General features: G+C 39.2%; 1 protein-coding gene across 1 annotated transcript in view; it reads right to left on the reverse strand.

The window, feature by feature from the left end:
* PTPRK (protein tyrosine phosphatase receptor type K) overlaps positions 1-25,452 on the reverse strand; it is a 424,966-nt gene that overhangs the window by 221,233 nt on the left and 178,281 nt on the right. Inside the window, exons 4-5 of the mRNA XM_075145810.1 lie at positions 9,219-9,300; positions 7,184-7,299 (exon numbers count right to left, since the gene is read on the reverse strand). Coding sequence (XP_075001911.1) covers positions 7,184-7,299; positions 9,219-9,300 — 198 coding nt within the window. The remainder of the gene's footprint in view (positions 1-7,183; positions 7,300-9,218; positions 9,301-25,452) is intronic.

The raw sequence follows: 25,452 nt of genomic DNA on the forward strand, positions 1-25,452 counted from the left end.
GTTCAACAGCAAAAAGCATCAAACTTGACAGTCAACTAGTAGCAACAAGGGGACCAAAAATCTCTATCACAGTTCCCCAGCTGAAACCCTGCAGGTGCTAATGAGGCACCTCTCTGAACTTCCTTTAGGCCCCACAAAAGAAAAAGCAAAACAACAAAGGTTCTCTAACATTCAAAGTGTATTCACCTCCCCCTAACTTTCAGGGGTTGTAAAATTTAAACAAATCAACAAAAGACATTCTTCAAATGTTATGAAAACGGTGAACATGCAGGTGCACTGTAACAGCAAATGTTTCATCATCAAACTAAAGAAACAGTACCTTAATCAGTTAATTACCTGTATGAAAATGCAATGGGATCTCAAAATGCAGAGTTACATTAGAGAACTATGAAAAATTCAAAGTAAACCCATGTAAACTACATGACACAAAGTTAAATTGGACATGACCCTCCTATCATAGATACACTTTTTTTGAGACCGCGAGCAAGCCTCCCAACACTTGACTGCAGCTAAACGGTTTACCCCAAAGGCCCACAGCCTGTTTTCAAACCCTCCTGTTGAATACTGATCCGTGTCTTCACCTTCTGGATACAGTGGGAAGAGAGGAATTACATGGCACAAACACTTTCCTCTGAGAGAAAATACTGTCCTTTCAAAAAAAACCCCCAACAAAACCAGTCAATGTTGTGTCCCTCAACCCCCTGCTAGAGGCATGGGTTCTCATATACATTCTCCACTCTAAATTCCTCATATACTATACTGTTCCTGCACAATGACGTGCCCGAATGCATCATCACAGGATACCATCTGTATGTGCCCAGTCCAAAGACTCGTTAAAGAGCACGCGTATGCAGTATCTAGCAAGAAAAATGAATGCTAAATATCAAGTCCAGTTCTGTGGCAACCAGCACCAAAACCCAAGATGCTGGTACACAGGGCATAAAGGGTTATGGCAGTTTCCTCAAGAAAGAGAGTGGGATACAGCCAGTTGTTTGAGCCCGAACAGACAACCATGCAGATGCTCGTTCATCCTCCGGTAACGGTACCGCTGGGAGGTCAGCCCGACTCCATTGTTTTTACAGCAATTTGCATTTTATTTTCCATAATGCTTTTTAATTTCACTTTTTCAATTATTACTCTCAGGCAATTGCTTTAATTATCTGTTATTCCACAAGGAACGACATTTTCCTCTGGCGGAAAGAGGGGCTGCATCAGACTGCATTAACGCTGATGAGCCTCTCCACGGGTGAGAGTGGGGCTGCCTTGCCAGCCTTGGCAGCCCAAGTGGAGCGGCAGTTAGCCAGCACCCACAGCTATTGCTGACAGATTGGCCCACTCGCCACCGCTCTGATGGCAATCTGCACTGGATTACCAGGCGCGTATTAAACTTTTAAACGCATGCGGTACCCCCTTTGAATTTCAGATTCGCCAAAGCAAATGGTATCACCGCAGACCGCGGCAAAACACATCCGACTGCAAAGCCAGAACAAGCCGCTTTCCCTAATCCAATGCTATGTTAATGCAAAGCTCAGCAATGATGGATGGACTCATTAGTGCCGCAGTTATCGCCATCTGAACCAGGTGCCAAGACATATGGTTTAACAGATGTTCTAGCAAAAAGCTCTATTCTCCGCACTGTGCGAGTGTCCAGTTAAACCGGACATCAATAAGACACTGAAAATCGTACTGGGCTTCTGGGAGCCACAATTGTTCCCAGCTCAGGAAGCCGTTAAACACAGCCCGATTATGCAAAAAACCCTATTGCTCTGATATCCCAATTAGATGCACAGAACAAATGCTCGACAATACATACACTGCTTTCCGGAGTCTTTGTGTACCCAAATGTTATTTATCCTATTCAGCCAATTCTATTTCTCCACTGTCTTAGTAAAGAAAGGAAGCTTAAAACCTTGGAAGCTTTCTCCGCACAGAAATCTCCAAATCAAATGGGCAAACAGCCCCACCATCACACCCCACCCCACCCCTGCGTTTTCATGTCTAGAATGCCCTGTGTGCGCTATTCTTTCAAATATTTAATACTTAACACGTATCCATCCCGAGTACAGGACTAACATGCAGAAGTGACTCTTGTTTGCAAGGTTATTTATTGACATAACTCTATTGGAATGCACGGCATTTCACAAGGGGAGGGGGAATAGAATAAAAAGGTGGCCCTATATATACTAATTCAGCAAATCAATGTGAACAAACCAGCGAGGCGCATCAAACGTTAATAAATGAAAGAATCCTTATTCTTTAAGTGTCTTTTCAAAGAAAGACAATTCCTAGGCTTTAGAAAAAAGAAAATCAGCAAAAGTGGGCAACAACTGATCAGTTATGATGTCTATACATGCTACATTCAATCTTTTAAGATTACACACACATATACTTATGTTCACCTCCTACAGGAAAGAATTTTTCAGCAAGAACTTCTGCTAACTCCTGAAACTTATAAGACAGAGCGTACCAAAGCATAACAGGTGGAAAAGCTAAGTTACCACCTTGGGTTTGGGACTCCTATCACACAATCCAATTCACTCAGTGTGTACAGTGGCACCAAACTGCATCTGTTGGTGTGTGACATATTATAGTGGAAATTTTAAGAGGAGAGGGAAAATACTGAGGAAAAAACCCACAGCATTACATTCAGAAGGGGATGGAAGGCAAAAAAGATAATACACACCAAGACTGAATGTATTTCAGAAACAACATCAATGCTCACTTTAAACAAAAACTAAGGACTTTGAAACTCTTTCAGAATTTGCTAATAATTGCAGGTCATAAAGAGAATCCTTCAGCTCACAATTTTAATAGACTCGATAGTAGATTAGGTTGAAAAGGTGAAGAACAAAAAAATTTGAGAGCTGCATTTCTGTCCCGCTCCCACACCTACTATTCACACTGTCACAAAAGGTTTGTTTCAGATCATGTTGTTCAACCAGTTAAATCTCTTTATCTGTGCAAATATTTGTTTCATATTAATGCAGCTGCAACTTTTAAAGACTTCTGTTATCTTTACTGCTTATCTTTCAATGCCAGAGCTCTGACTGTCCCAGACCTTGGTCCAGTGGGGCTGCAAAATGCAGGGGTGGGAGGGAAGGGGTATGAAAGGGGGGACAAGAGACCAGATACAATCTAAAAACAAACAAACAAGAGCAGAATCTGCAGCCATGAAAGTCAGGAGAAATTCAATTCAATGTTAATTCCTATTTGTCTGAAATGTTTACAGGCATACATTTGTAGAAAATGGAGTTGATGAAAAGACTGTCATTGCAGCAGAAAACACACAGGAAACAGTGTACTGAAATGCTCTGTCTATTTTTATCCATTTTTATTTTCAGACACACAAAGGTATGTGCACTTAATTATATATACACTGAGAAAAACATAAGTATGGAAATGTGCACGCACATAGATCATCTAGTATATGATCAGGGTTTTTTCCCAATAACTAAAAAAAAAAAATTAAAGTTTACATAAGACAATACAATGAGACATGCTACCGAGATCCACTTTTACTTCAGTTCGGGTTATAATCTTTCCCTCTTCCCTGCTTCTAACCAAACATCCCCATCTTTTTCCACCTGCTGGCACTATTTATATAGGTAATTCAGACAGCTAATTCAAGCTAAAAAAGAAAAAAACAAAACAAAACAAAAACAAACAAACAAACAAAAAAACAGTCCTCCCCAACAACAACAAAAAATCCAATTTGGGCCAAAATCTTTTTCAGCCAGATCACTTTCCTGAACTGACTTACTGGCAAGCTGCAAAAGCTCCAGCGTCAGTGCAGAGAGGGATGAGGAGGGCGAAGCCAAGACTGCAGCAGCTCAGACCGAGCCTGGCTGAAGCAGGTGTGGGACTGCACAACTCTGAACACAGAACAGGGCGGCTACTATTTTTTTTTCTCCTGCTGCTGAATTTACTTTAGCCCCTCTCTGAAACAGAGGGCTGGGAGAGCCAGAGAGCACTGGCAGAGTCTGTAACGAAACCTGTGCCTGCACATCTCTATTACTTCAACGCAAGCAAATAAGATCTTAGATCATTCCAGATACAAAAAGCTCTAGAGTCCCAGATTGCACCTTGGATCTTTCCTTATCAAAGAATGTGTTTTAATAGCAAATTGTTTGCTGCTTGTTCTTTTTTTTTTTTCTCAAGGAAGTATCTTTTCTCTTTCAATTAGGACATAACCAAAAGCTATTTTCTCTAACACGGTGTACTTGGAAAGTGTCTTCTTCCCCACTCCCCCACCTCCCTTCGTTTTTCATTTTTGCACCTTTTTTTTTTTTTCCAATGGCCTTTCTTGTTATGAGAAAAATACATTCCTGGAATGTTTCAGCTCAGGGCTCTCAAAAACAATTACTTAGGCATTTGATTTGATCTGCTGGTTCTTCCTTTCTGGGTATTTCGGCTTTATGAATCTGCAGTTTGGTCACAGGTTAAAGTGAACCTTTTCTAAGTCACACTCCGGAGCCTCCTGAGGCTCATACAGATCCACCCCAGGTTTTAAGGAAAAGGAGTGCATTCACTATTAGCTGCACACAACAGCAGTAACTTGCTGTGTTATTGTCCTGGTTTCGGCTGGGATAGAGTTGATTTTCTTCCTGTTAACTGGTATAGTGCTGTGTTTTGGATGTAGTGTGAGAATAACGTTGATGACACACTGATGTTTTGGTTGTTGCTAGGTAATGTTTACGCTAGTCAAGGACTTTTCATCTTCCCGTGCCCTGCCAGATGTGCAGGGGACTGGGAGGGAGCGTGGCCAGGACGGCTGGCCCAGCTGGCCAATGGGCTATTCCATACCATATGACGTCATGCTCAACATATAAGGCTGGGCGAAGAAGAAGGTGGGGGGGGCGTTCGGAGTGATGGCGTTTGTCTTCCCAAGTAACCGTTAGGCGTGATGGAGCCCTGCTTTCCTGGAGATGGCTGAACACCTGCCTGCCGATGGAAGTAGTGAATGAATGCCTTGTTTTGCTTTGCTTGCGTGCGCGGCTTTTGCTTTCCCTATTAAACTGTCTTTATCTCAACCCACGAGTTTTCTCACTTTTACCCTTCTGATTCTCTCCCCCATCTCACCCGGCAGGGGGGTGAGCGAGCCGCTGCGTGGTGCTCAGTGGCCGGCTGGGGTTAAACCATGACAGTCATCTAAGAGAGAGAATTCAGAGAGGGAAAGTTGCTGATTCACGCTTATGTTGGGCAAGTAGGCTGGAGGGGTGGAATGATGAGGGAGGAAGAAAAAAAAATGGGTCACCTTTAAATTGGTGAAAATTTGGCACTGTTTAAGGGAAAATAAGAAGGGGAACAGAAGTTCAAGTATACAATTTTAGTAGCAAGGTATCTTCAAGAATATTAAGGCACATTATGAGCACAAGCAAGTAGACTTATAACCTCAAAGGTACTTTACCTTTTGCACTGTAAGAAATTACCACAACTGTGATCCACACACACACAAAAAAAAAAAACCACCAAAAAACCCCCAACGACAACAACAAAAAAAACCCCACAACACTCATGAAGTATATGGAGGGACAAAACATATGTTTTCTGAGTTGTTCTAGTTGCTAACCAGGCTTCTCAGGGGAGCGAAAGTTAGAAAGGATAATCTGTCAGAGTTATCTGACTCCGAGGAGTGAGCGATAGGGAAAATTTCCAGCTGGCTGTCTCCATCGGGGCTTTCTGACCCATGATCAACTGAAGGTGGTGCTTCACGGGTTTGCTGGTATGCTCCTATTGCTATAGTCCTGCCTTTCATATAGCAAAACCCAGCTGAATTTCATTTGGTGTGCTTTGTGTGCTCTGTTTGGCAAGTCTCTGAAATCAAACTCCTCTTCCTCAATGAATGCATTTTATGTTTGCTCAATTTAAACAAGTTACTACTCAAAGACATGGAGTATAAATCATTCCTACTGCCATGACACCTTTTCACTAAATGCAATGCAGTTACTGCTAGATTTGTGTTCCTTTTTTAATGTTGCAGCATATTTGTCCAGTAATACATTTTGCATATTGGATTTTTTCTATCTCATTCTACCTATTTAAAAAAAAAATCTCATTAAAATTTTAAGTTTTTCACATGCCTATATGCAACTGTTACTCAAGGTTTGTCAGCTCTACTCTCTATTAAAAGAAAAATCAGATTGAAGTAACTGATTATAGATCATTTCAAAGTACAACGCTTGCCAAAAAACAGATATTTTAAAATTCTGATTATAGTTCATTTCAAAGTACAATGTTTCCCAAAAAGTATATATTTTACAGTTCAGAAAATATATAGAAATACACATTAAAAAAAATAAAGTTTTAAAGGGCATATTTAGAAACCACTCTAAAGGAGCGTTGGTGCTTAAGGTTTATGTATAAACTAAAGCATACACATAAAGGTACACATACAACTAGTGATTTTTTAATCCTTGTTAACTGGCAAAATATAATTTTTTAAGGAGCAACTGCGAAACTTTGCCATCCTTCTACTTAACGGGTGGTCTTAACTGTAAGTAACCCCATCCCCACACCACAAAGCAAAGCGGTTGTTTTGGGGGGATAGTGGTGTTCGTTTCTTCTTTTTTCTTTGTTTTTTAGTAAGAAGGGTTATTTTCTGGTTTCAGTCATCTCTCAGATTCTAACATACGTACTACTCCCAATTTCACACAGATAAAAGTTGAAGTCCCTCCTATTATGGAGACACAGAAAAAAGACATGCAACAGTCCTTTCATGTTGTCCCATTAAATATGCTGCTGAGTAAAACTGATACGCACACAGAAGTACAGCCACATTCCTCCAGCCACCTGCTTGGACAAAGAATTAGTTGTAATTTATATGATAAAATAATCCTCAAAATTTATGACAGCTGTATTACATCTGTGTTTTACTAGATCCCAAATGCCAATTATCTGCATTTAATGATAACAAATTTTGATACAGAGGAGCTGATTTACAAGGAGAGAAGGCCCACAATGCCTTAAAGACCAACCCTCCTCCACTGTCCGCACCAGTTGTTCTAATTTTTAATGCAAGCTTTTTAACATTACAAAATTGATTATAAGTTTCTCCATTTAACAGAGATAAAATTGTATTTAAACTAAATACATGCAGAAGAAAAAGAGGTTTAGGAATTTAAATATTTCACCTCCAGAAAGAGCTTGTCCTCTAGCCAAACAGACTTGCATGAGTTGGCCTTACCTGGAGCCGTAACTTGTTATTCACTGCATCTCTCCCCGTAGCAATGCATTGAAATGTAGCATTCTGCCCTGCATTGACCTCTACATCCCCCAGCCTCAAGAAATGTGGAGATTTATCTGCAGAGGGGGAAAACAAAAATTATAAATAACACTTATTGCTAAAAAAGGTACCAGCAACATTATTGTCTCCCTGAAGATGCATATTGTAACAACCTTTGGCAAAAAAACTGAAACAGAAGAGAGAAAATCACAGAATCATAGAATCGTTTAGGTTGGAAAAGACCTTTAAGATCATCAAGATTTGTTTCATCTCTGTTCGAGAAGAAAGAGTGCTTTCAGTCCTTTCCCTTCTCCCCTGGTGATTCTACTGACTTTATGTTATACATGAGTTATAATAAAGTCTTTTAAAAATCAAAGCCAAGAGAAAGAGATCAAATGCCAAAATGTCAGCAGCACTTTACAAAAATTATCCCAAAGACTTTTGATTGTATGAAACCTATCATACTGAGAAAAACCCAATTAACAGGATACTGCTCAGGCAAATAGAGAAATACTATTCATTCAGATTATTTGCAATGTAACTCAGAGCTCTGTTGTTTTACTACATGAAATTATTTGTGCCATTGAATATAGTATTTCAGGAGCTGACGAATCTATTTCCCACACTGACAAAGCCCCTAGGAAAGCTCAGTGGCACAACCACCTGAAGGATTTATTAGATATAAGAAAGCCGACAGACACATTTGAGGAATGGGTACGCTACACAGCTCTTGCCTATCCCTTTCTCAAGAACTACTAACAAAAACAGTACCTGAACTGTTATTTCTTTGTGCTTACCAAAAAAACACAACACACAGGAAAAACCAGCAAACTGGAACAAACAGGGTTTAAACATCAGTAACAAAAAAGAGCTTATGTGAATCACACTGTATCGTGCTGATAATCTGCCATCATGGCTGTACGCAAGTGCCTTTTGTTTTGGCACTTAAAAAAAGCACAAAGGAAGAAAGAAAAAAAAAAAAACAAAAAAAAAAACAGAAGAAAAAAAATGAAAGCCAGATACTGAATCCGAGCAGAGATTTGCTGAGTACAGACATCAGATAGCTGGGCTGGCTGAAATATAAAGAGATAACTCACTCAAATACCCTGTAAGCTTGGTAGCCCTCGAGAGCTATGGTCTTAACAGGTTTGGGGTAGAAGAAAACAAAATGTGAGGGTCCCATTACAACTTTATATTATTTGGCATCGTTTTGCAAATTTGGGGGAGGGGGTGTTATATCTTGATCATTTCAGAAAACAATTAAATTATCAGCCATGAGGTACCTTAAAATGAAATCCCATTTTAGAAAGGGGATGTCTAGGGGGAGATCAGAAGAGTTGAACAGAACCAAATTACCGAAAAAAATGTGATAACAAGTGACAGAAATGCACAGTAATAATTTCTTCCTCACAACCTTTTCTTCATAGAATATACTCAATATCGCAACTTCTGTTTGCACGTGTGTAATTCTTCCCCAGGATTAAGCAGGGAAAGGCAAACATAAATGCCTGAAGTCTGTCCACAAAAACAAAACAACAAAACCCAATTCTTCAGTAATTCAATAGCCAGAAGTCTTTTCTTTTTTTAATCTGTTGTGTCCGTTTGAAGAAAAAAAAAAAAAAGAAGAAGAAGAACAAGGGCATGAAATCTGATAAATCTCCTACGTGCACCTGCCAATTCAGTTTTCTTTAATCAGTGAGTATACACATTAACATTAAAACCCATTTTGATTATGCATACCAGCTATGGTATGACTAAAAAGACACTGAAGAATTTCTGCTTGTGTATTCCTGTATACTTTACTTCTGGCAGACAAAGATTTTACCCAGGTAAATCACTATTGCAACACTAGGTTTTCCCCTGGAAGCTGCAACAAAAATACTATTGAAAGAACAAAGAACATCAGTGATCAAGTGATGAAAACTCAGCAGTCTACAGCAATATCAAATATGTCCTGAAAAGACAGAGAAAAATGCAGCTCTTAATCATTACTTACCACAAGGGTAACTCAGAACCTGGATGTCATCAATGGCAATGTAGCCATTTCTCCCATCTGAGACTTCAGCTTCAAATATTACCTGTCAAAATGAAAGAAAAAATGTTTACAACACTCATTTCTACAGAATTCCCACAGTGGCAAGCATGTAGGTATAAGACACATTGCCTTTTTCATCTAGTTGAACTTCCTACAAGGTTTGACGACTGAATGGAATATTTATTACTCAATGTATTGCAGTTCTATACCATTCATATACATGACTTGCTTTGGATTTGCTGCTTATGGCACACCAGAAAAGCATGTTTATTACCTCAATTAACGGCATACTGCTTTCACTCTACTAAATGTATCAACATGATACAATTCTGAAAAAATGCCATTACTTTCAGACAGGTTTGACATCACAGCACACAACTGATCAACCAATTTTAACAAAATTTATATTCTTGTCGGGGGTCACAGAATAGTCCACAGTCTCCTGTAACCTTCTGCAGCATAATTGCACAGGAAAACACACAGTAGCACAGAAATAGTACAGCACTCCCCAGTGGCAATGAAAAGAACAGCTGTAGCATGAGATTTATGTAGTAGTCATTAACTTCATTCTTCATTCTTGCAAAGCAACGGGGAAATTGCTGTGCGTGAAGGAAAAGAAGAGATTGTCTTCACATCCAACGTCTTGTCCCACCCCCAACGGGCAGTAACAACAAAGAATTGCTCTTGGACTGCTCCAGAGCACAGAGCTGTCTTCTGCTACAGCTGTAGCAAAACAACACCACTGACCAGAACAAATTTATTGTCAAGATTCATGCTTCCTTGTACGAACCAAAAAAAGAAAAAAAAAGTAGAATATGCTGAAAGTAAAAGGAAAATAATTAGAAGGAAAAAAATAAAGGATGAAGGATGAATTTCTAAACCACAAGGAAGATATGAGAGAGGAAAGCACACCAGTAAAGACTGAGTCAAGTGATATGATAGAAACTTGCAGTTGTGATTGCCCAAAATAACTACCTGTTGAGGTCTTCTGTGCAAGACAGGCTTAGAGCAAGTCAGCTGCTCTATACACAATCTTTTCAAGTAGTTTACATCTCTCATTCTTAGGGACAATGTAAGGGACCAGCAAAGGCAATGGATTAACAACCCAATGTATCCTGCAGGTGGGCGGGCAAATGCTGTCCCCATCAAGCACCTTTCTCAGGTCTTCTTACTGGGGGATCTGCATGGCACCTTGCTAGGAAGTAATGACCACTGCACTCTTCAGTCTCAAGGGAGTCCTGGGAGCAAGCAGCTCCCATCTACCTCTGGAGCTCCTTTTGGACCTCCCATTCACAAAAACTACCCTTTTCAGCAAGATACCTGGCATTTTTGAACTTGGCTCTGAACGCTGCATCAGGAACACTTCTGTGTGCTTATGCTCCACTCACTACATTTCCTCACCCTCACGTCCCACCCAGACATTTATCTTCCCACCAAAGGGGGCAGGGACCCCAGGTGGCCTGTTTATACTCAGGACTAATTCCACAATCTTAAAGGGGGAAAAATAAGGAAAACTTCCAAGGAAAGGTGGATATGGGCATGTTCATGATATGGTTCACAGGTTCCCCCAACCTGTGCTTTGACTGCAGAAAGAGGAAGCCTGTGGGGCACATATACTTTGACAGCACCGGGCTACAATCCCTCTTCCAACTTCTCCAGAAGTTCTTTGCTGAGGTTCTGGCTGCACTTCTCTCCACTTTTTTTTTTTTTTTCTTTTAATTTTATTTGCATCCCAATGCAATTAAGTTGCAGAAACCACTTCATTCTCTGCCTTCTCCTCCTGCCTTGGCCAACAACAGCTTGATGGAAAGGAATTCAGTGTCTGGAGGTCCTACTTTCACTCCCTTGTCCAATGACCTCTCTGACCAAAGCACTATTCGACAGTGTCCACCAGCTCCTCAGGCATCTTCAGAGAGCGGGCACTTGTTCCCAGTAAGGAACAGGAACATGAATATCTTCAATTCTTTAGTAATTTGGATTAATCCTCTTTGTTTTCTTCTTTTAAATGGTTGTATGGTATGGAACAACAAACAACACAACTCAGTAAGGAAGAAGTATTATACTTAAAGCCCTCTGACAGACCAATTTCTTTACAACACAATACAGTTCTATCACACACACAAACTCCAAAAGCACTTTCTTTCTCAAAGTCCAGTTAAGAAATTTGAGCATCAGTGTTAAGAACTGGACTAAATTTACACCTCGCTCTGAACTGTGTTGTTATTAATTCATTTGGAAGTAACTTAGATCCAGTTCTCAGGACAGCTTGGCCTCCTGTACATATGTTCCTCCCCTCCATGTTGATACCTTCCTACACTGGGGGCAGAGGGGAGAAAGTTACTTTTCTTGGGACAGACCTGGGAATAAATTTACTTGCTTTTTTCTACCTCCTCCAGATTAATTTAATTAATCCCCACCCTCCAAGAGTAGGAAGTTATTAAAAAAAAAAAAAAAAAGAGAAGAGAAGTGCACAGGAAAAGACATAGAGATCCACGAGAAGGAAAAAAAAACAACACCGCAAAACAAAAAACATGAAGAAATACAGAAATGCAAGAAGCCTACAAAATGTTATGGGGAGTAATGTTTATGAGGTAAGTAAAGGAAAAATAAAGTAATTAAAAAGACAGAGATATTAGAGAGCTGAGATTTCACATATACTGTGTTAAATTAAGTTTTATTTCCATTCATAATTGGTATAAACACAGCTATGAAACATTGATAACTATAGATACTATAGAGCAAAAGGTGCAGCTTAGTTAAAAAATTCTTATCAGGCTTTAAATTTGATAACATCTGTTCACATTTCAAATGGAAAATGGAAAAAGGGAACTGCATATATAGGTGAAAACAGTAATTTTAAATGCTGCAAGTCAGACCAGAACCTGAGGTAGTTCTTTTCCTCACATATGTACACACTACTTGAGAAAAACCAGACTGTTGAACTATTCCTTTCACCAGAGAAGGTTTATCCTAACGAGACACCAGTGCTTTGGGAGTGAATGCTGCACTTAGTCTGCACTGCTGTTCAGTTTACAGTCCTAGAAAGAATGGCTTAAACGCTTCCATTTTAGCTGAAAAATAATTCAGATTATCACTCTAGCCAGAAAACATTAGTTGCCTATGCAACTATAAATGTTCTTCCACTTATTACAATTGCATTGCATGCTCATCTAGTGCACTTCTGAGAAATGCTCGCTTCCTTTAATGGAGAGCAGAGACTGTTTTCGGGGCATGAATCGGGCTTGCACAGAGCAAGGCTGCGTAGACAGCTATCATGTACCAGCGTCACCACAATGAATGAGAATGGGAAATGCTGAATAGCTCAGGTAATTCAAATGCTACTCAAGGGAATTACATTTGATCCCTGAATTTTCTACACAGTTCCAAGGTGATACTCAAATAGTTAGTTACTTCTCCAAATAAAACGGCATGTCGTTGTTTATGAAGTACCTGCATTCAGGTGCAAATGAAGACACAGTGTCAGAACTCCCTGAACTGGACACACTCCTATGTAGTTAGCCATACCTAATGCATCTCTTGTCCATATATTGGTCCATTTTCCCCCTAAAACCATGCAAGCTTTTAGTGAACACAGTATCATTTGGGAAAATCCATGGGTTTACTACTGACAGCATTAAGAGCCATTTCCGTTTATCTGTTTTGTACCTGGCTTCCTTTAATGACCCAAATCAGTGACAAATTGATCCTAACCATCCTGCTATATCATTCATAACTTTGCAGACATCTATTATGTGTCCCCAAGTAGTTTTGTCTCAAATTTGAAGAGTCCCAGATTATTCAGTCAATGTTGCATAGAAACCATTCCCTTTTCCTTGATTATCCTTCTCATCCTTCTCGAAAGTTCTTTCTAACTGCGCTATATTCTTTGAAGATAATGAGAGCAGAGCTGGCACACAGTAATCAAGATGTGGGTGAGTCATAATTTATACAACAGCATAATATCATTATCTAATTTATACTAAACTTCCTTAACCATTCTTAATAATTCATTTGCTTTTTTTGACCATCACTGGTCAGCTGACATTTTTATGAACCCCACGATCTTGCTGCAGAGTGCCAATGGCAAGCTCCGAGTCCATCGTTCTGTGTGTGAAATTAGGATTTTATGCAGCGTGCATTATTTTATATCTCTTTATCTACATTAAAATGTGCCTGCCACTTTATTGCCCGATCACTCACGGTGATATTGTGATGGTCCTTCTACAGGTTCTCACAATCACGTATTGTCCATGCTATTCCAAAGCAGCTTTCACGCACAAACTTTTGTCTTCACACTGTTCTCTGGCCCCCACTCTGGTCCCCTATGAACATGTTGAAAGGCACAAATCTCTATAGAATGCCTTGGTGACTACTTCTGGGCATATTGACAATTTATTCCTACCTTCTCTTTTTCCTCTTAAACAATTATCTATCTATGGAAGTATCTTTCTTCTCATAGAATGGCAGCTTAGCTTCACTACAAGCTTTTGCAGAGGGACATGGTCAACCTTTTGGAAACCTTACTAGTCCGTATCAATCAGATCACCCTTATCTACATGCTTGCGGACCCCTCTAAAGGGCTCCAAGGTTGAAAATTAAGCGTATGACATGCAACATACAGCAAAAAAGAGAAAAAAAAATTCTAGTTGTTTTGTGTCAGGCACTGCAAAATAGCACATACTTTGTTTTCGCATCCCAGCTCTAAAATGCAGATGATGACAATCACTCTTCACCTAATATTATTCCAGAAATAAATGTTTGTGAACAACTTAAATACTCAACAGTATTTGAATGCAATGGAAAAAGTAGTAATTATTACAGCAAAGACCCCTAAAGGGATTTAGTTGCTGAAGATTAATGCTTAAGAAATACTCAAACCTTTATATTCCTACACAGCCCTAACATTGCATGAAGACTAAGCCTGCACTTTTATACACAAAATATACATCTTAAGGACTGGCCTCACCGAATTTTTAACACTTGTTAGGATCCAAAAATTTAGGTATCCTCATTATTAGCTCATTTGAGGCACTGATCATAATAAGCATTCCCAGAGCATACCTAGTCAATTAAGTACAAAATGCCGTGAGGAAAGAGGGAGAACAGCTCTGTAACCCAAAGCCTACCCTCAGAACACAATTCTCCCTAGGTTTTGTAAAAGCTGTTTTCTTGTAAACTATACACCACCATCACCAAGCAGGGTATTTTCAGTACAGTTTGAGACCTTCCTTGTCCTTCCTCCGTTTGACTAGTTCTGACTACTCATACTACTGAAGAAGGCAAGAATCTCCCCCAGTTTTGACAGCAGTTCTGTCAGACCATCATATATATGAAGCAAACGTCCATACATACAATTAGATAAAAGTAAGTATTAAAAGGTTTAATACTCAGAAACAGAACTGTAGCATTTCATTGACTATTTTTTCCTGCTAAACTCTAATACACGTCATTAGAGAGAGCTGAAAAGGAATTTGAGATTGAAATAGGAAAAAAAAAAGAAAAAGTTATATCTTGTAATTTCCACAGAATTGCAACACGCTTTTGTTCTGCCACAGGAGGGTTTCTACTAGCTTAACTATCTGAAATCAAACTTGTAAATAGATCAATTCCAATGCTTGGTGGAAAGGTGTATCAGAGAGCTGTAAGCAAACAGAAGGTATCATGTCTGTGACAAATCACAGTACAAAAAAAAAAAAAAAAACAAAAACAAAAATAACCCAAAACAAAACAAGAAAACCAAAAAAACAACAACAAAACACACAACGAACTTCAACTAGAGTCCAGAATTAATGGAAACCTTGTGCGCTCTCCTCACTGTTCCAGTATGCAAAATCCTGATGGTGTGCATTTTGATCTATTTTTGGCACCTCCCACATCATTTCTATTCAACTTGTGAATAAAACAAATGAAGAATAAATTACTTAGAACCAAAAGAAGCAGTGGAGTTATATTAATTAACCTCACCAGATATAAAGCCTTAAAGTCTTTCATAAGAATATAAAAAGAAAACATTTTAAATTATTTATTTTTTCTACTTCATACCCATCTCCTTCATTGATTCATTTTAATTTTTGTAAAAGCACAGTAGGGTGACTCCAGATATACTCGAACCTAGTACTTCACTAGAATTGGTTAAGATTAAACAGCACATAGAAGCAAGTTTGTTCTGTAATAAAATAACTTTCTGCAGATGAAAAGCCATGAACAACAAGACCAGTTATACATAAGATAAAACACTAACGAATCCTATTCACTGATAAGCTTCTAGTTCTATCCAATGTTTCTGCAGTGTTAAAAGCATTTTAAAACACTAAAGCAAAATTTTTAATTACCAAGAAACTAAAAATTAATATAAACATGAAAATAGTATCATGTTACAAAAGAAATACTTAATGGAAGCTAGCTGAAAGAAAGGGACAGCTAAACAAATTTTTACCTAACGTATAAAAATTTTGTTGACATAATAAAAAGCATTTCCCTTGTGAAAGTTATAGATAATTTTGCTGAACTAATTTAGAAATCATGAAAACATAATTACTTCCATTTGAATGCTTAAGTAATGCTGTGAGGCAGCCTTTGCCTCACAGGGCCCAGGAGAATTTCCGGCACAGCAAATCAAACACTTGGGTGAAAACTTCGGGATCTCAATTCTGCCAAGTCAGCTAACACCCTATTACTTCTTTTTTCCTCAATAACATCTCCTGAGATTCAAAAATCAAAGGAGTTAAGGCTATCTTCTCACTAGTATCCTTACCAGCAGAGCTGGTCAGCTCACAGATTCTTCGACCATCTCAGAGTGACCCACAGGGAACCTTGACATATACACCTTCTATCATCCCCAAATTTGTATTTAAGGTCCATTCAACATGCGGAAGTCTATACTCCCAAGATTCATCAGTTCATGCTCTCTGGTGAGGAACCACCCAGAAAACATGCCTACCAAGGGTCCCAAAGGGACCTTCAAAGAATTTATTAGTTGTAAATGAGCTAGCTCCACCACTCAATCCCAGTGAAAAAAAAAAAAAGAAAAAAAAAGGAAAAAAAAAAACCCAATCCTAAAATTGTCTCTTTACACGTAAAGAAGAACTGTAGGTGAGCTACACAATTTAAACATGAGGAGAATTAGTAACAATGTTTTACCTCCACAAACAACATACATGCTGCAGGAAAACACATAATTAAGATGAAGCATAATAAACCTTTGAGAGGGCCTGTGTGACAGAGTTATCTGATGCAGGGGAAGCTAGAGACCAGACTCAGTGATCCTGGAGACCCCTATGTTAGTTAGGAACACCAGGAAAAAACTCACATCCTTCCACTTATCTGTGCTTACTACTCTTAAGTTGCTTATACCAAATGTTTCTAAGCTCATGCCTAGAAAATGTCTGGATGAAGCAGCATACACGGAAGAGTTACAGCTGCTCTGGCTTTAGAGCAGTAGTAGTTTATCATCTGGGAATACTTGCAGCCTTACAAAAACCCACCCTGCTCTTGATTGACTGAAGAAGTTGAAGAAAAAACACCCTTACATAGTCTGTAAACACAAGATCTTCAATAAAGCAAAACATTTGTTTAAGGGTGAAAGTTCTTAAATGATTGAGATTTAAAAATAATAACAACACTGCATGCAAAGGCATGACTTTAAACCATGGGAAACAAAAACCTTGATAGCATTGTAAATCGTGACATTTAAAGGCTAAACCTGGGACAGTAGCAGTAAGAGACAAGCTAAGAATCAGTATGAAATACTTAATACTTCACTTATTTTTGTGATAGACCAAAACTTTAAGAAAATACTTTCCAGTAGGACAGAAGCAGTCCTTCTGAACATGGGTAGCTACTAGAAAATGCAGCAGTACAGGTCTGGCATGATGCCACTGTACTTTTCTAAACCTAGAGCAGAGGCCAGTCTTTTTTGACTTTCAGTGATGCTTGGGAATTCCCTACCATGTGGCCAATTTTTTTTTTTTTTTTTTAAATATGCTCTGTTTCAAACCATATATATTCCCAGCCAAATTACTGACATATTTGGACACACTCAATAATCATAACGATCATTCCATACCATTATAGAAGTAATATCTGCATGAATACTATACAGATAAATAAAATTCTCAGTTTCCCAACCACGGGATCTTTTCCATATTCAAATTAAAAACAAACAACCAAAAACCAAACCAAAAACCAAACCAAAAACCAAACCAAAAACCAAACCAAAAACCAAACCAAAAACCAAACCAAAAACCAAACCAAAAACCAAACCAAAAAGCAACTTCATAGAACAACTTTTTCCAGCCCATATCAGAGAAAAATTATCTAAAATTGCTTATTTTCAGAACAGCAACCGAAACAATTTGAAGCACCTACGAAGAAAGTCAAATCCATATCCATGCATTTGCTTGCTCCAGACAAAAATGGTGTTCAAAACCGCTTTTTAATTCCACCAATCACCAGTCAAGGTGCTGATAGGTACCTTGCTTCCTTTCCTCTCTCTTATCTTTTCTGCTCTTCCATAATAAAACATAACTGAAGCTATCACCCTCTGCCACTTCCTCCAAAAGTGTTCATACTCCGCCTGCTTGAAGAACAGCAGAATTCAGTGGCCAAAGACATCCAGTCATCCTAAATTACGACAGTTGCTAGCGTCAGGAAGGAAGCAAACACCAAAAAAAGGCAAAAATGCGCAGTATCTCCTACTTTGTGTCACCATGAACAGTGTGGAATAATGCCAACATTTCTTAACTCAGGAAAGTTAGGACAAATTATGTTCTAATACAAGTGGAGGGCAGTTTAACAGATATAGTTTAACAGATATTTAATAAATACAGACCAAATACTGCCAAGGAAAAAATTTTAATAAATAAGAAAAAGCAACTCACTCAAAGCAATGGACAGGTTATGTCAAACAGTACCGTGGAGATATTCATTACATCAGCACCTGCCCACAGTAATATTGAAACTAGCACTGTTTGTGTAGGAAATCACTCTGACATGTTCTCTCCAAAATGTACTTCAAGATGCAATAGCAATAGTTCTATCCGCAAATTCTGCATATTGTCTTATTTTATCCTCTGCATTTTTGCATTAATCACAACATGTTGGTGCTGGACAAACACAGAAGATGACAGCCATCTGTACAAACAGCTTATGTCTAAAGACACAGGAGGTATGACGTCAAAACATTTCCTTGCTCTCAGTCTTGTCTTGCACAACCATTCACTAAGCTGAACTGAATCTGGCAATTCAAAGAGTTGAATGTGGCAAGGAATGTCAAGGGCAACAAGAAGGACTTTTGTAAGTATGTAAGCAGCAAAAGAAAGACTACGGAAAATCTTGGCTTGCTGCTGAACGGCACAAGGGCCCTGGGTGACACAGGACATGGAAAAGACTGAGGTACTGATTGCCTTTGTCACCTCAGTTTTTGCTAGTAAGATCAACCTTCTGAAATCCAAGGACCCAGAGACCAACAGGAAAGACTGGAGCAAGGAAGACATGCCTGAGGACCAGCATATGCTGGGGGCCACCCAGCTGGAAAACAGCTTGGCAGAAAAGGACCCGGGTGTCCTGCTGGACACCAAGTTGAACATGAGCCAGCAATGCGTCCCTGTGGCAAAAAAGTCTAATGGTATCTCGGGCTGTATAAGACAAAGTGTTGCCAGTGGGCTGAGGAAGATGATCCTGCCCCTCTATTCAGCACTGGTGAGGCCACACCTGGAGAGCTCCGTTCAGTTCGGGGCTCCTAAGTACAAAAGAGACATGGGCGTGCTGGAGAGAGTCCCGTGAAGGACCACAAAGACGATGAAAGGAATGGAACACCCCTTATATGAGGAAAGGATGAGAGAGCTCGACTGGTCAGCCTGGAGAAGAGAAGGATCTCATCAATGTGTATAAATACCTGAAGGGAGGGTGCAAAGAGGACAGAGCCAGGCTCTTTTCAGTGGTGCCCAGTGCCAGGATCAGAGGCTATGGACACAAACTGAAACCCAGTAGGTTCCCTCTGAACATCAGGAAACACTTGTTTACTGTGAGGGTGACTGAGCACTGGCACAGGTTGCCCACAGAGGTTGTGAAGTCTCCATCCATGGAGATATTCAGAAGCTGTCTGGACTCGGCTGGGCTCTAGGTGGCCCTGATTGAGCAGGGGGGTTGGACCAGATAACCCTCAGAGGTGCCTTCCAATCTCAACCATTCTTTGACTTTGTGAAACTGTTGGCCCCCAAAATAATTTGATTTCACTGATATTAAATAGAAGGGCTAATGTTCAGTGTTGACTATATTTCTTCCAGACATTCACTGTAGTTTGGATTGCATATAACCCCTTTCTCTTTAAAAAGTGTGAATTGAAAATTTTCAGGTATGCATTTTAAGAATATTAATACTTACTAGGTGTATTTTGCCAGAACACCAGCCCCTGACTAACATCTGCTTGTTTAGGATAATTCCTGCTGTCCTGGTTTCGGCTGGGATGGGGTTAAATTTCTTCCTAGTGCTGTGTTTTGGATTTAGTATGAGGAGAATGTTGATAACACACTGATGTTTTCAGTTGTTGCTAAGTGCCCTCCTAGTCCAAGGACAGCTCCCATGCCTACTGACTGAGCTAGGTACACAAGATGGGAGGGAACATAATCAGGACAGCCAGCCCAGCTGGCCAATGGGGTATTCCATACCATGTGACGTCATGCTCAGTATATGAAGGGTAGATGTGATCCAGGAAGTACCGACCGCTAGTTGGTTATCGGTCAGCGTGGGTGGTGAGCAATTGCATTGTGCATCACTCATTTTGTATATTTTATCATTATCATTATTATTTTCCCTTTTTTTCCCTGTTCTATTAAACTGTCTTTATCTCAACCCACAAGTTTTTCTCACTCTTACCCTTCCGATTCTCTCCCCGTCCCGCTGGGGGTGGGGGGAGTGAGTGAGCGGCTGCGTGGTATTTGGCTGCCTGCCAGGTTAAACCACGACACCTGCCTATGAATTATTTGGGGGATGATGGGAGCACTATTTGTGTAGGTCACCTGGACTATCTAAGGCTTGCTATCCCCTTCCACTAGAACCCAGTAAAAACATAACCAAAAAACCCCAAAATAGAAGTTTTGAGCTATGAAAGATTCTCCAGCAACCATTTTTAGTCACGGTAAGTGCTATCCATAATCGCTCAAACTTAACAGCTGAAGTTCATGGAGGAGAGACTCTTTCATGGGACAACGCAATATACCTCAAACAATCTTGCCCTACCTCTGCGCTTGTAGAGTAAGCTCACAGAGGCTTGGTTGCCAAATGCTGACATCTGAATAGCCATAATAAGGAAAGTTTTTTAAGCCCAAATCCCAAAACCTCTTTTGTTAATTCCCGTTTGTTTCTATGTGAGAATCCAGGCCTAAAGGATCATGCTGCCTTGGATTATGGAGCTGACTGATATGGTAACTCCTAAATTATCTTGTATGCTCTTTTTGATACTTTCTTGCTTGTTTTTTGCACCTCAAAGCTTTTCTGTGGTTTGGTTTAAATGAACCAGAAGTTTAAGAGAGCAGTTGTCACTGCCTTTTCTGTGATGACCGTTTGTTTATCAGTAATGACTACAGACCCAAGAAACCCATATATATATGAAGGATAATCATAGGACCATAACTTACAGGTGGAACAATTGCATGGAGAAGGCAGCACACGCAAGTTCTCTAGAAGCAGATTAAAGCAAAAAAATCAAGTACAAAATGGCTTTTGTCATAGTGAAGCAACAGAACGCAAGCTAAATTCTGTTAACCATGCCCACATTAATTCATTGGTCCATAGCAGTTTTGCACAAATCAGTTTGACAGGCAACACCTTTACTTTAGCGTAGTAGCATAATTCCCACATAGGGTTAGGATAGAAGAACAACCCCAAGCCACACTGAATAACTGGTTTGACTCTGTTCCTACCACAACTGAAAGAAATAAATTGCTCATGGTTGGCAAAGTGACAGTGAAGCTGGTCAAATTCACATTTGTGAATGAAAAAGCAAAAGAACAAGGTGGTTCTCAAGAGCATGATGCATTGAAAATATGAGAACCTGAAGAAGAAAGAGCTTAAACCAACTTGTGCTTCTGTCTGCATAAACTAATATCCCTTTTAAAAAAATCAGAATACATCTCCATAAATACACAATGGTATCCACACCTTTTTTCTCTTTAAATTTAAGATGTTTGTGTAAAGTAAAAAACAAAGCAAAACCAAACCCAAAACCAAAAACCATTCACAACAACAACGTACATTAACTGACATCCTCGTGCATGCCATGTCTAGGATGTACACTTGGGACCACGTTTTGGCGCTTTTGCCTTCAGCGAGACTACTTAGCGAGACTACAAAGAGAAACACCTTGAAAAGGCCTCTAGATATACCAGATATGCCAGACCTCCAGATACTCAGATTCTATTTCAGCAAGTCTCTTTGAAAATTATCTTCCTACTTCTGAAAACATTAGACCAGTAACGTTGAAACCATTTAAACTGTCACTATTACTTGGTTATGTGTAATATCACATGCCTTGCTTAATGAAACCAGACATGTCAGATTAATTTCCTAATTTCCTATTTTCCCAGTTAAAGCAGAAACTTGCATTTGAGATTGTGACAGTGAAATATTTCTTTTTCAAAGTACTTCTACATCAGAAATGGGTAGTAAAGATGATGAAGCATGAAAAGTAATGGCTGTGGAATCTGTCTCTGAAATCAATACGATAAATAAACATCAGTCAGGAATGATACAGATCTAGTTTACCCCACCACTGGCCAAGGCCAGTATGTTATATTAACTCAGAAGGGATTTTCCAGATATATTTTTCTGGGATATTTTTAGAGCTTTCAGGCATTGTATCATTAATAATAAAATAATTAAATACAGAATCTTTGTAGTTTCTTCCATTTATTTGGAGCAGAAAGCTATAGCTATTACACTCTCAGTTTGCAGGGAGAACTATGAAAGAACTAGATGCTATTAAGGAGCTGAATAAATCAAACTGGATCAGAGCAGAGAAGACAAGTTACTGACAAGTCAAGTCAGGCACATCACAGGAAGATAAAAATCAACAAGACAGAGACTTGGGGGCAAAGAACTTCCTCTGCCCCCCTTAAAACCCCTACCTTGTATATACCTACTAAAATCTTATTAGTCCTTTTCCCTTCTACATTCCCTCTATTGATCAATCTGCAAAGACATCTGCTACATCGACTGGCCTTTGAGCAAACTAACTAAAATGAAAAGTCAAACAAAGGAATGATGAATCCTAAATTCAAGAGAAAAGGGTCTCTCCATTCTGAAACAAATCTATTTTCATTTTTTAAGTGTTGAAGATTAATACTGAGCAGACATTCTTTCTTTCTTCTACAGGTGTACCTTGTAAGCTATTTCAGCGATTTTGGCTACCAAAATGAGTAATGTTTACAGTCTCTGGTACTGCGCACAAATTTATCATTTTTCTCCACAGAAAGAGGAAGGCAAAAATACTCACAGCTAGAATGAATATTGTCTCTTGAAAGACAGAAATAACCAGGAACCATTCATACTCACATCCTTTGAACTTTTTCAGGGTAAAGCACCAACTTTTTTTTAAATTGTTCAGAAAAATAGCTATGAAGCACCAAGCAATTACTATTCTTGAAACAGCTTAGGTTTTACAACTAGCAGAACAAACCTTCTTTTAATAGCTTCTTTTAATTTGAGACACATATTTTTAACGTTCCTATAAAATAATTTTCTAACAGATGTATTATTAAATGGCAGAAAAAGATTGCATAGATGAATACTAACCTCTCACCTCATAAAATTACAATTTTTATCTACAATAAGCAGATAAGAGAGAAGGACGTCCTTACTAGTAACCTTCAATCCCAAAACAAACACATTTTACAATCTCTGCTCTCAAGGTTCATTGTTCATTATTGTAAGCCATTGTAAGTTATTAAAGAATGTGCCACTGGCAATTACAGGAAAGTCAAAACCTATATTTAAGCTGCCCTTCTTTCCAACAGGGGGGCGGGGGCACTGTCCCACCAGTGGATGCAGTTATATCTGTATCACAGCATGCTACATTATGTTCAACATGGCGCTTTTCACTTACATGATATTTTATAAAAGATGACAAAGGCGATTCTTAAGTGGGAGTAAATTAGGGATTGGGACTGAACTGGTGATTCCCTCCTCATCAGATTCAGGCTTCTGCAGTCACAGGCAATTATCATCACATTCAGTTCACAAAGGTTTGCAGATCATCTGTTACACTCACCACAGGCCACAAGAAATTCCCAACATTAAAACACAACTTTAACAACTACAGACAAATCCCAGCCAAAAGCCAAGAGCACATTGCTCCACCACAACAGATACTGAAGGCAGCACCAGTGCCTCTGCAATAAATTCTCTACTGCTTCCTATTGGAAAATCCACGTAAATTTAAATTAGCAAAGATCACCACAGAATACACATTTACTTTACACTCACACTTAAATACATATGCAAAAATATTTATTTTCACAATTCTAAAGCAGAGCTACAAAAATCACCCCAAATTCATCTCTGTGTGGAAAACTACAGGCCTTCATCTGCTTATACAATTTCTTCTGACAAGCAAGTCTCACAAAACTTTTAAATAAAGTCACAAGCCTGAACTGTAAAGCAAAGTACCACAAGATATATATATGCAGCATCTGTCTACTAGAAGAGAACAAGGCATCTGATTATAGCATAGTAAAACATTTCTGCATTTAGTAATTGTTATATAGATGTATGCATGCATGTGCTCACACATGCCTATACATACATGGAATTTGGACAAGGTATTGGATCACACACAATGAACAGGACATCGTGTCCTAGCAAACATTAACTGTTTATCCAAAGAATGCCGATAAACTGTCAGACTGTTGGATGCCATTTTTAGGTAGCAACATTCTCAGATATTCTCTTGTATATTCAGTAACACGGCATTTGGAGCAAGTAATCTGGATTGCATAGAAGTTTTTTGTGAAGAAGTGTCAAAATCAAGCTTTTTCTAATTGCTCAACTGATCCACATGGAAATATCAGATTCCTCTCTCCCCTCCCTTCGTTACAGCAGACCCAGTTCTTTTCCACCTGACTCTAGGCTCTCCTCCCCACGCTTCCTGGCAGCTTTGGATTAATGGCTATTGAGTGCATGTTTTTATACCAGCACCTGACCTACAGCACCAAGTGAGCTCTTCCACTCCACAAAAGAAACACTGACTTAACTCAAAGGTGCACTGCACAATATTCTACCAAAATTAACATGGAGATCCTAAAATAACTTTCAATGTATGCTTTATATTAATACATCCTTTAATAGCTCCTCAATATTTTTTCTCAACGTCAGACTTCCCAACAGCCTTCCTAGGAAATAAAAATAAATAATTTCAGGGAAAAAAAATCATGTGCAGCTTTCTCCTTACGCAAACTTAATTTCTCCACATTTTTCCTTTCCTCATCACAACATTCCCTTCTATCAGACATTTCTTGACAGCTTTGTGCTTTCCAGACTCTCTCCTCATCTGCTTTTACTTGCTACCTCACCCATCTTGTCTTCCTCGCTCTTTCCCAAGAGAGTATACTCAGTTTGCCCATCTGAAAGCAAGGTTCTCTCCAACTATAGCTCCATCTTCCTTAATTCTTTCTCTCTCTCTCTGCCTTTTCAATGAAGTTGTCTCCAAATGCATAATTTCACTACTCCATTTCCTTGGTTCATCTTCCCCAGCAAAACTATCATCACTAAAATCTATCCCCCAACAAAGCTAAGACTCATTTCCATCCTCATCTGACAAGTTGTCTTACTGTCCTCTCTTCAAAAATTGAATGCACTTGGCTTCCATAGCACTGTTTGCTTTTAGGTTTTCTCTTGGGATGTCACCTGAGGTTTCTCTTTTTCCTGTAGCACTAGGGCTTCACAGGAGCTTCACTAGACCTTTGTTGGTCGCATTCTTTCCTTTCTCTCTTTTTTTCCCATTCCCTTCCTCCCCTTGACAGGGGATGCCCATTATTTTGCCTCAATCAAGAAAAGACAATGGAGAGTCTGGAAGTTAAGTTTTTTCCATTTGGATATTAACTTATGTAACAGCATAAGCTCCGGAAGTATTCAACAAATTTCTTGCCTTTAAGCGTAAGCTGTGAGATGGAGTGCAGCACTAGCAGAGCTGAAGATGGAG

The sequence above is a fragment of the Calonectris borealis genome, chromosome 3, assembly GCF_964195595.1.
Source record: "Calonectris borealis chromosome 3, bCalBor7.hap1.2, whole genome shotgun sequence".
NCBI classification, from domain to species: Eukaryota; Metazoa; Chordata; class Aves; order Procellariiformes; family Procellariidae; genus Calonectris; species Calonectris borealis.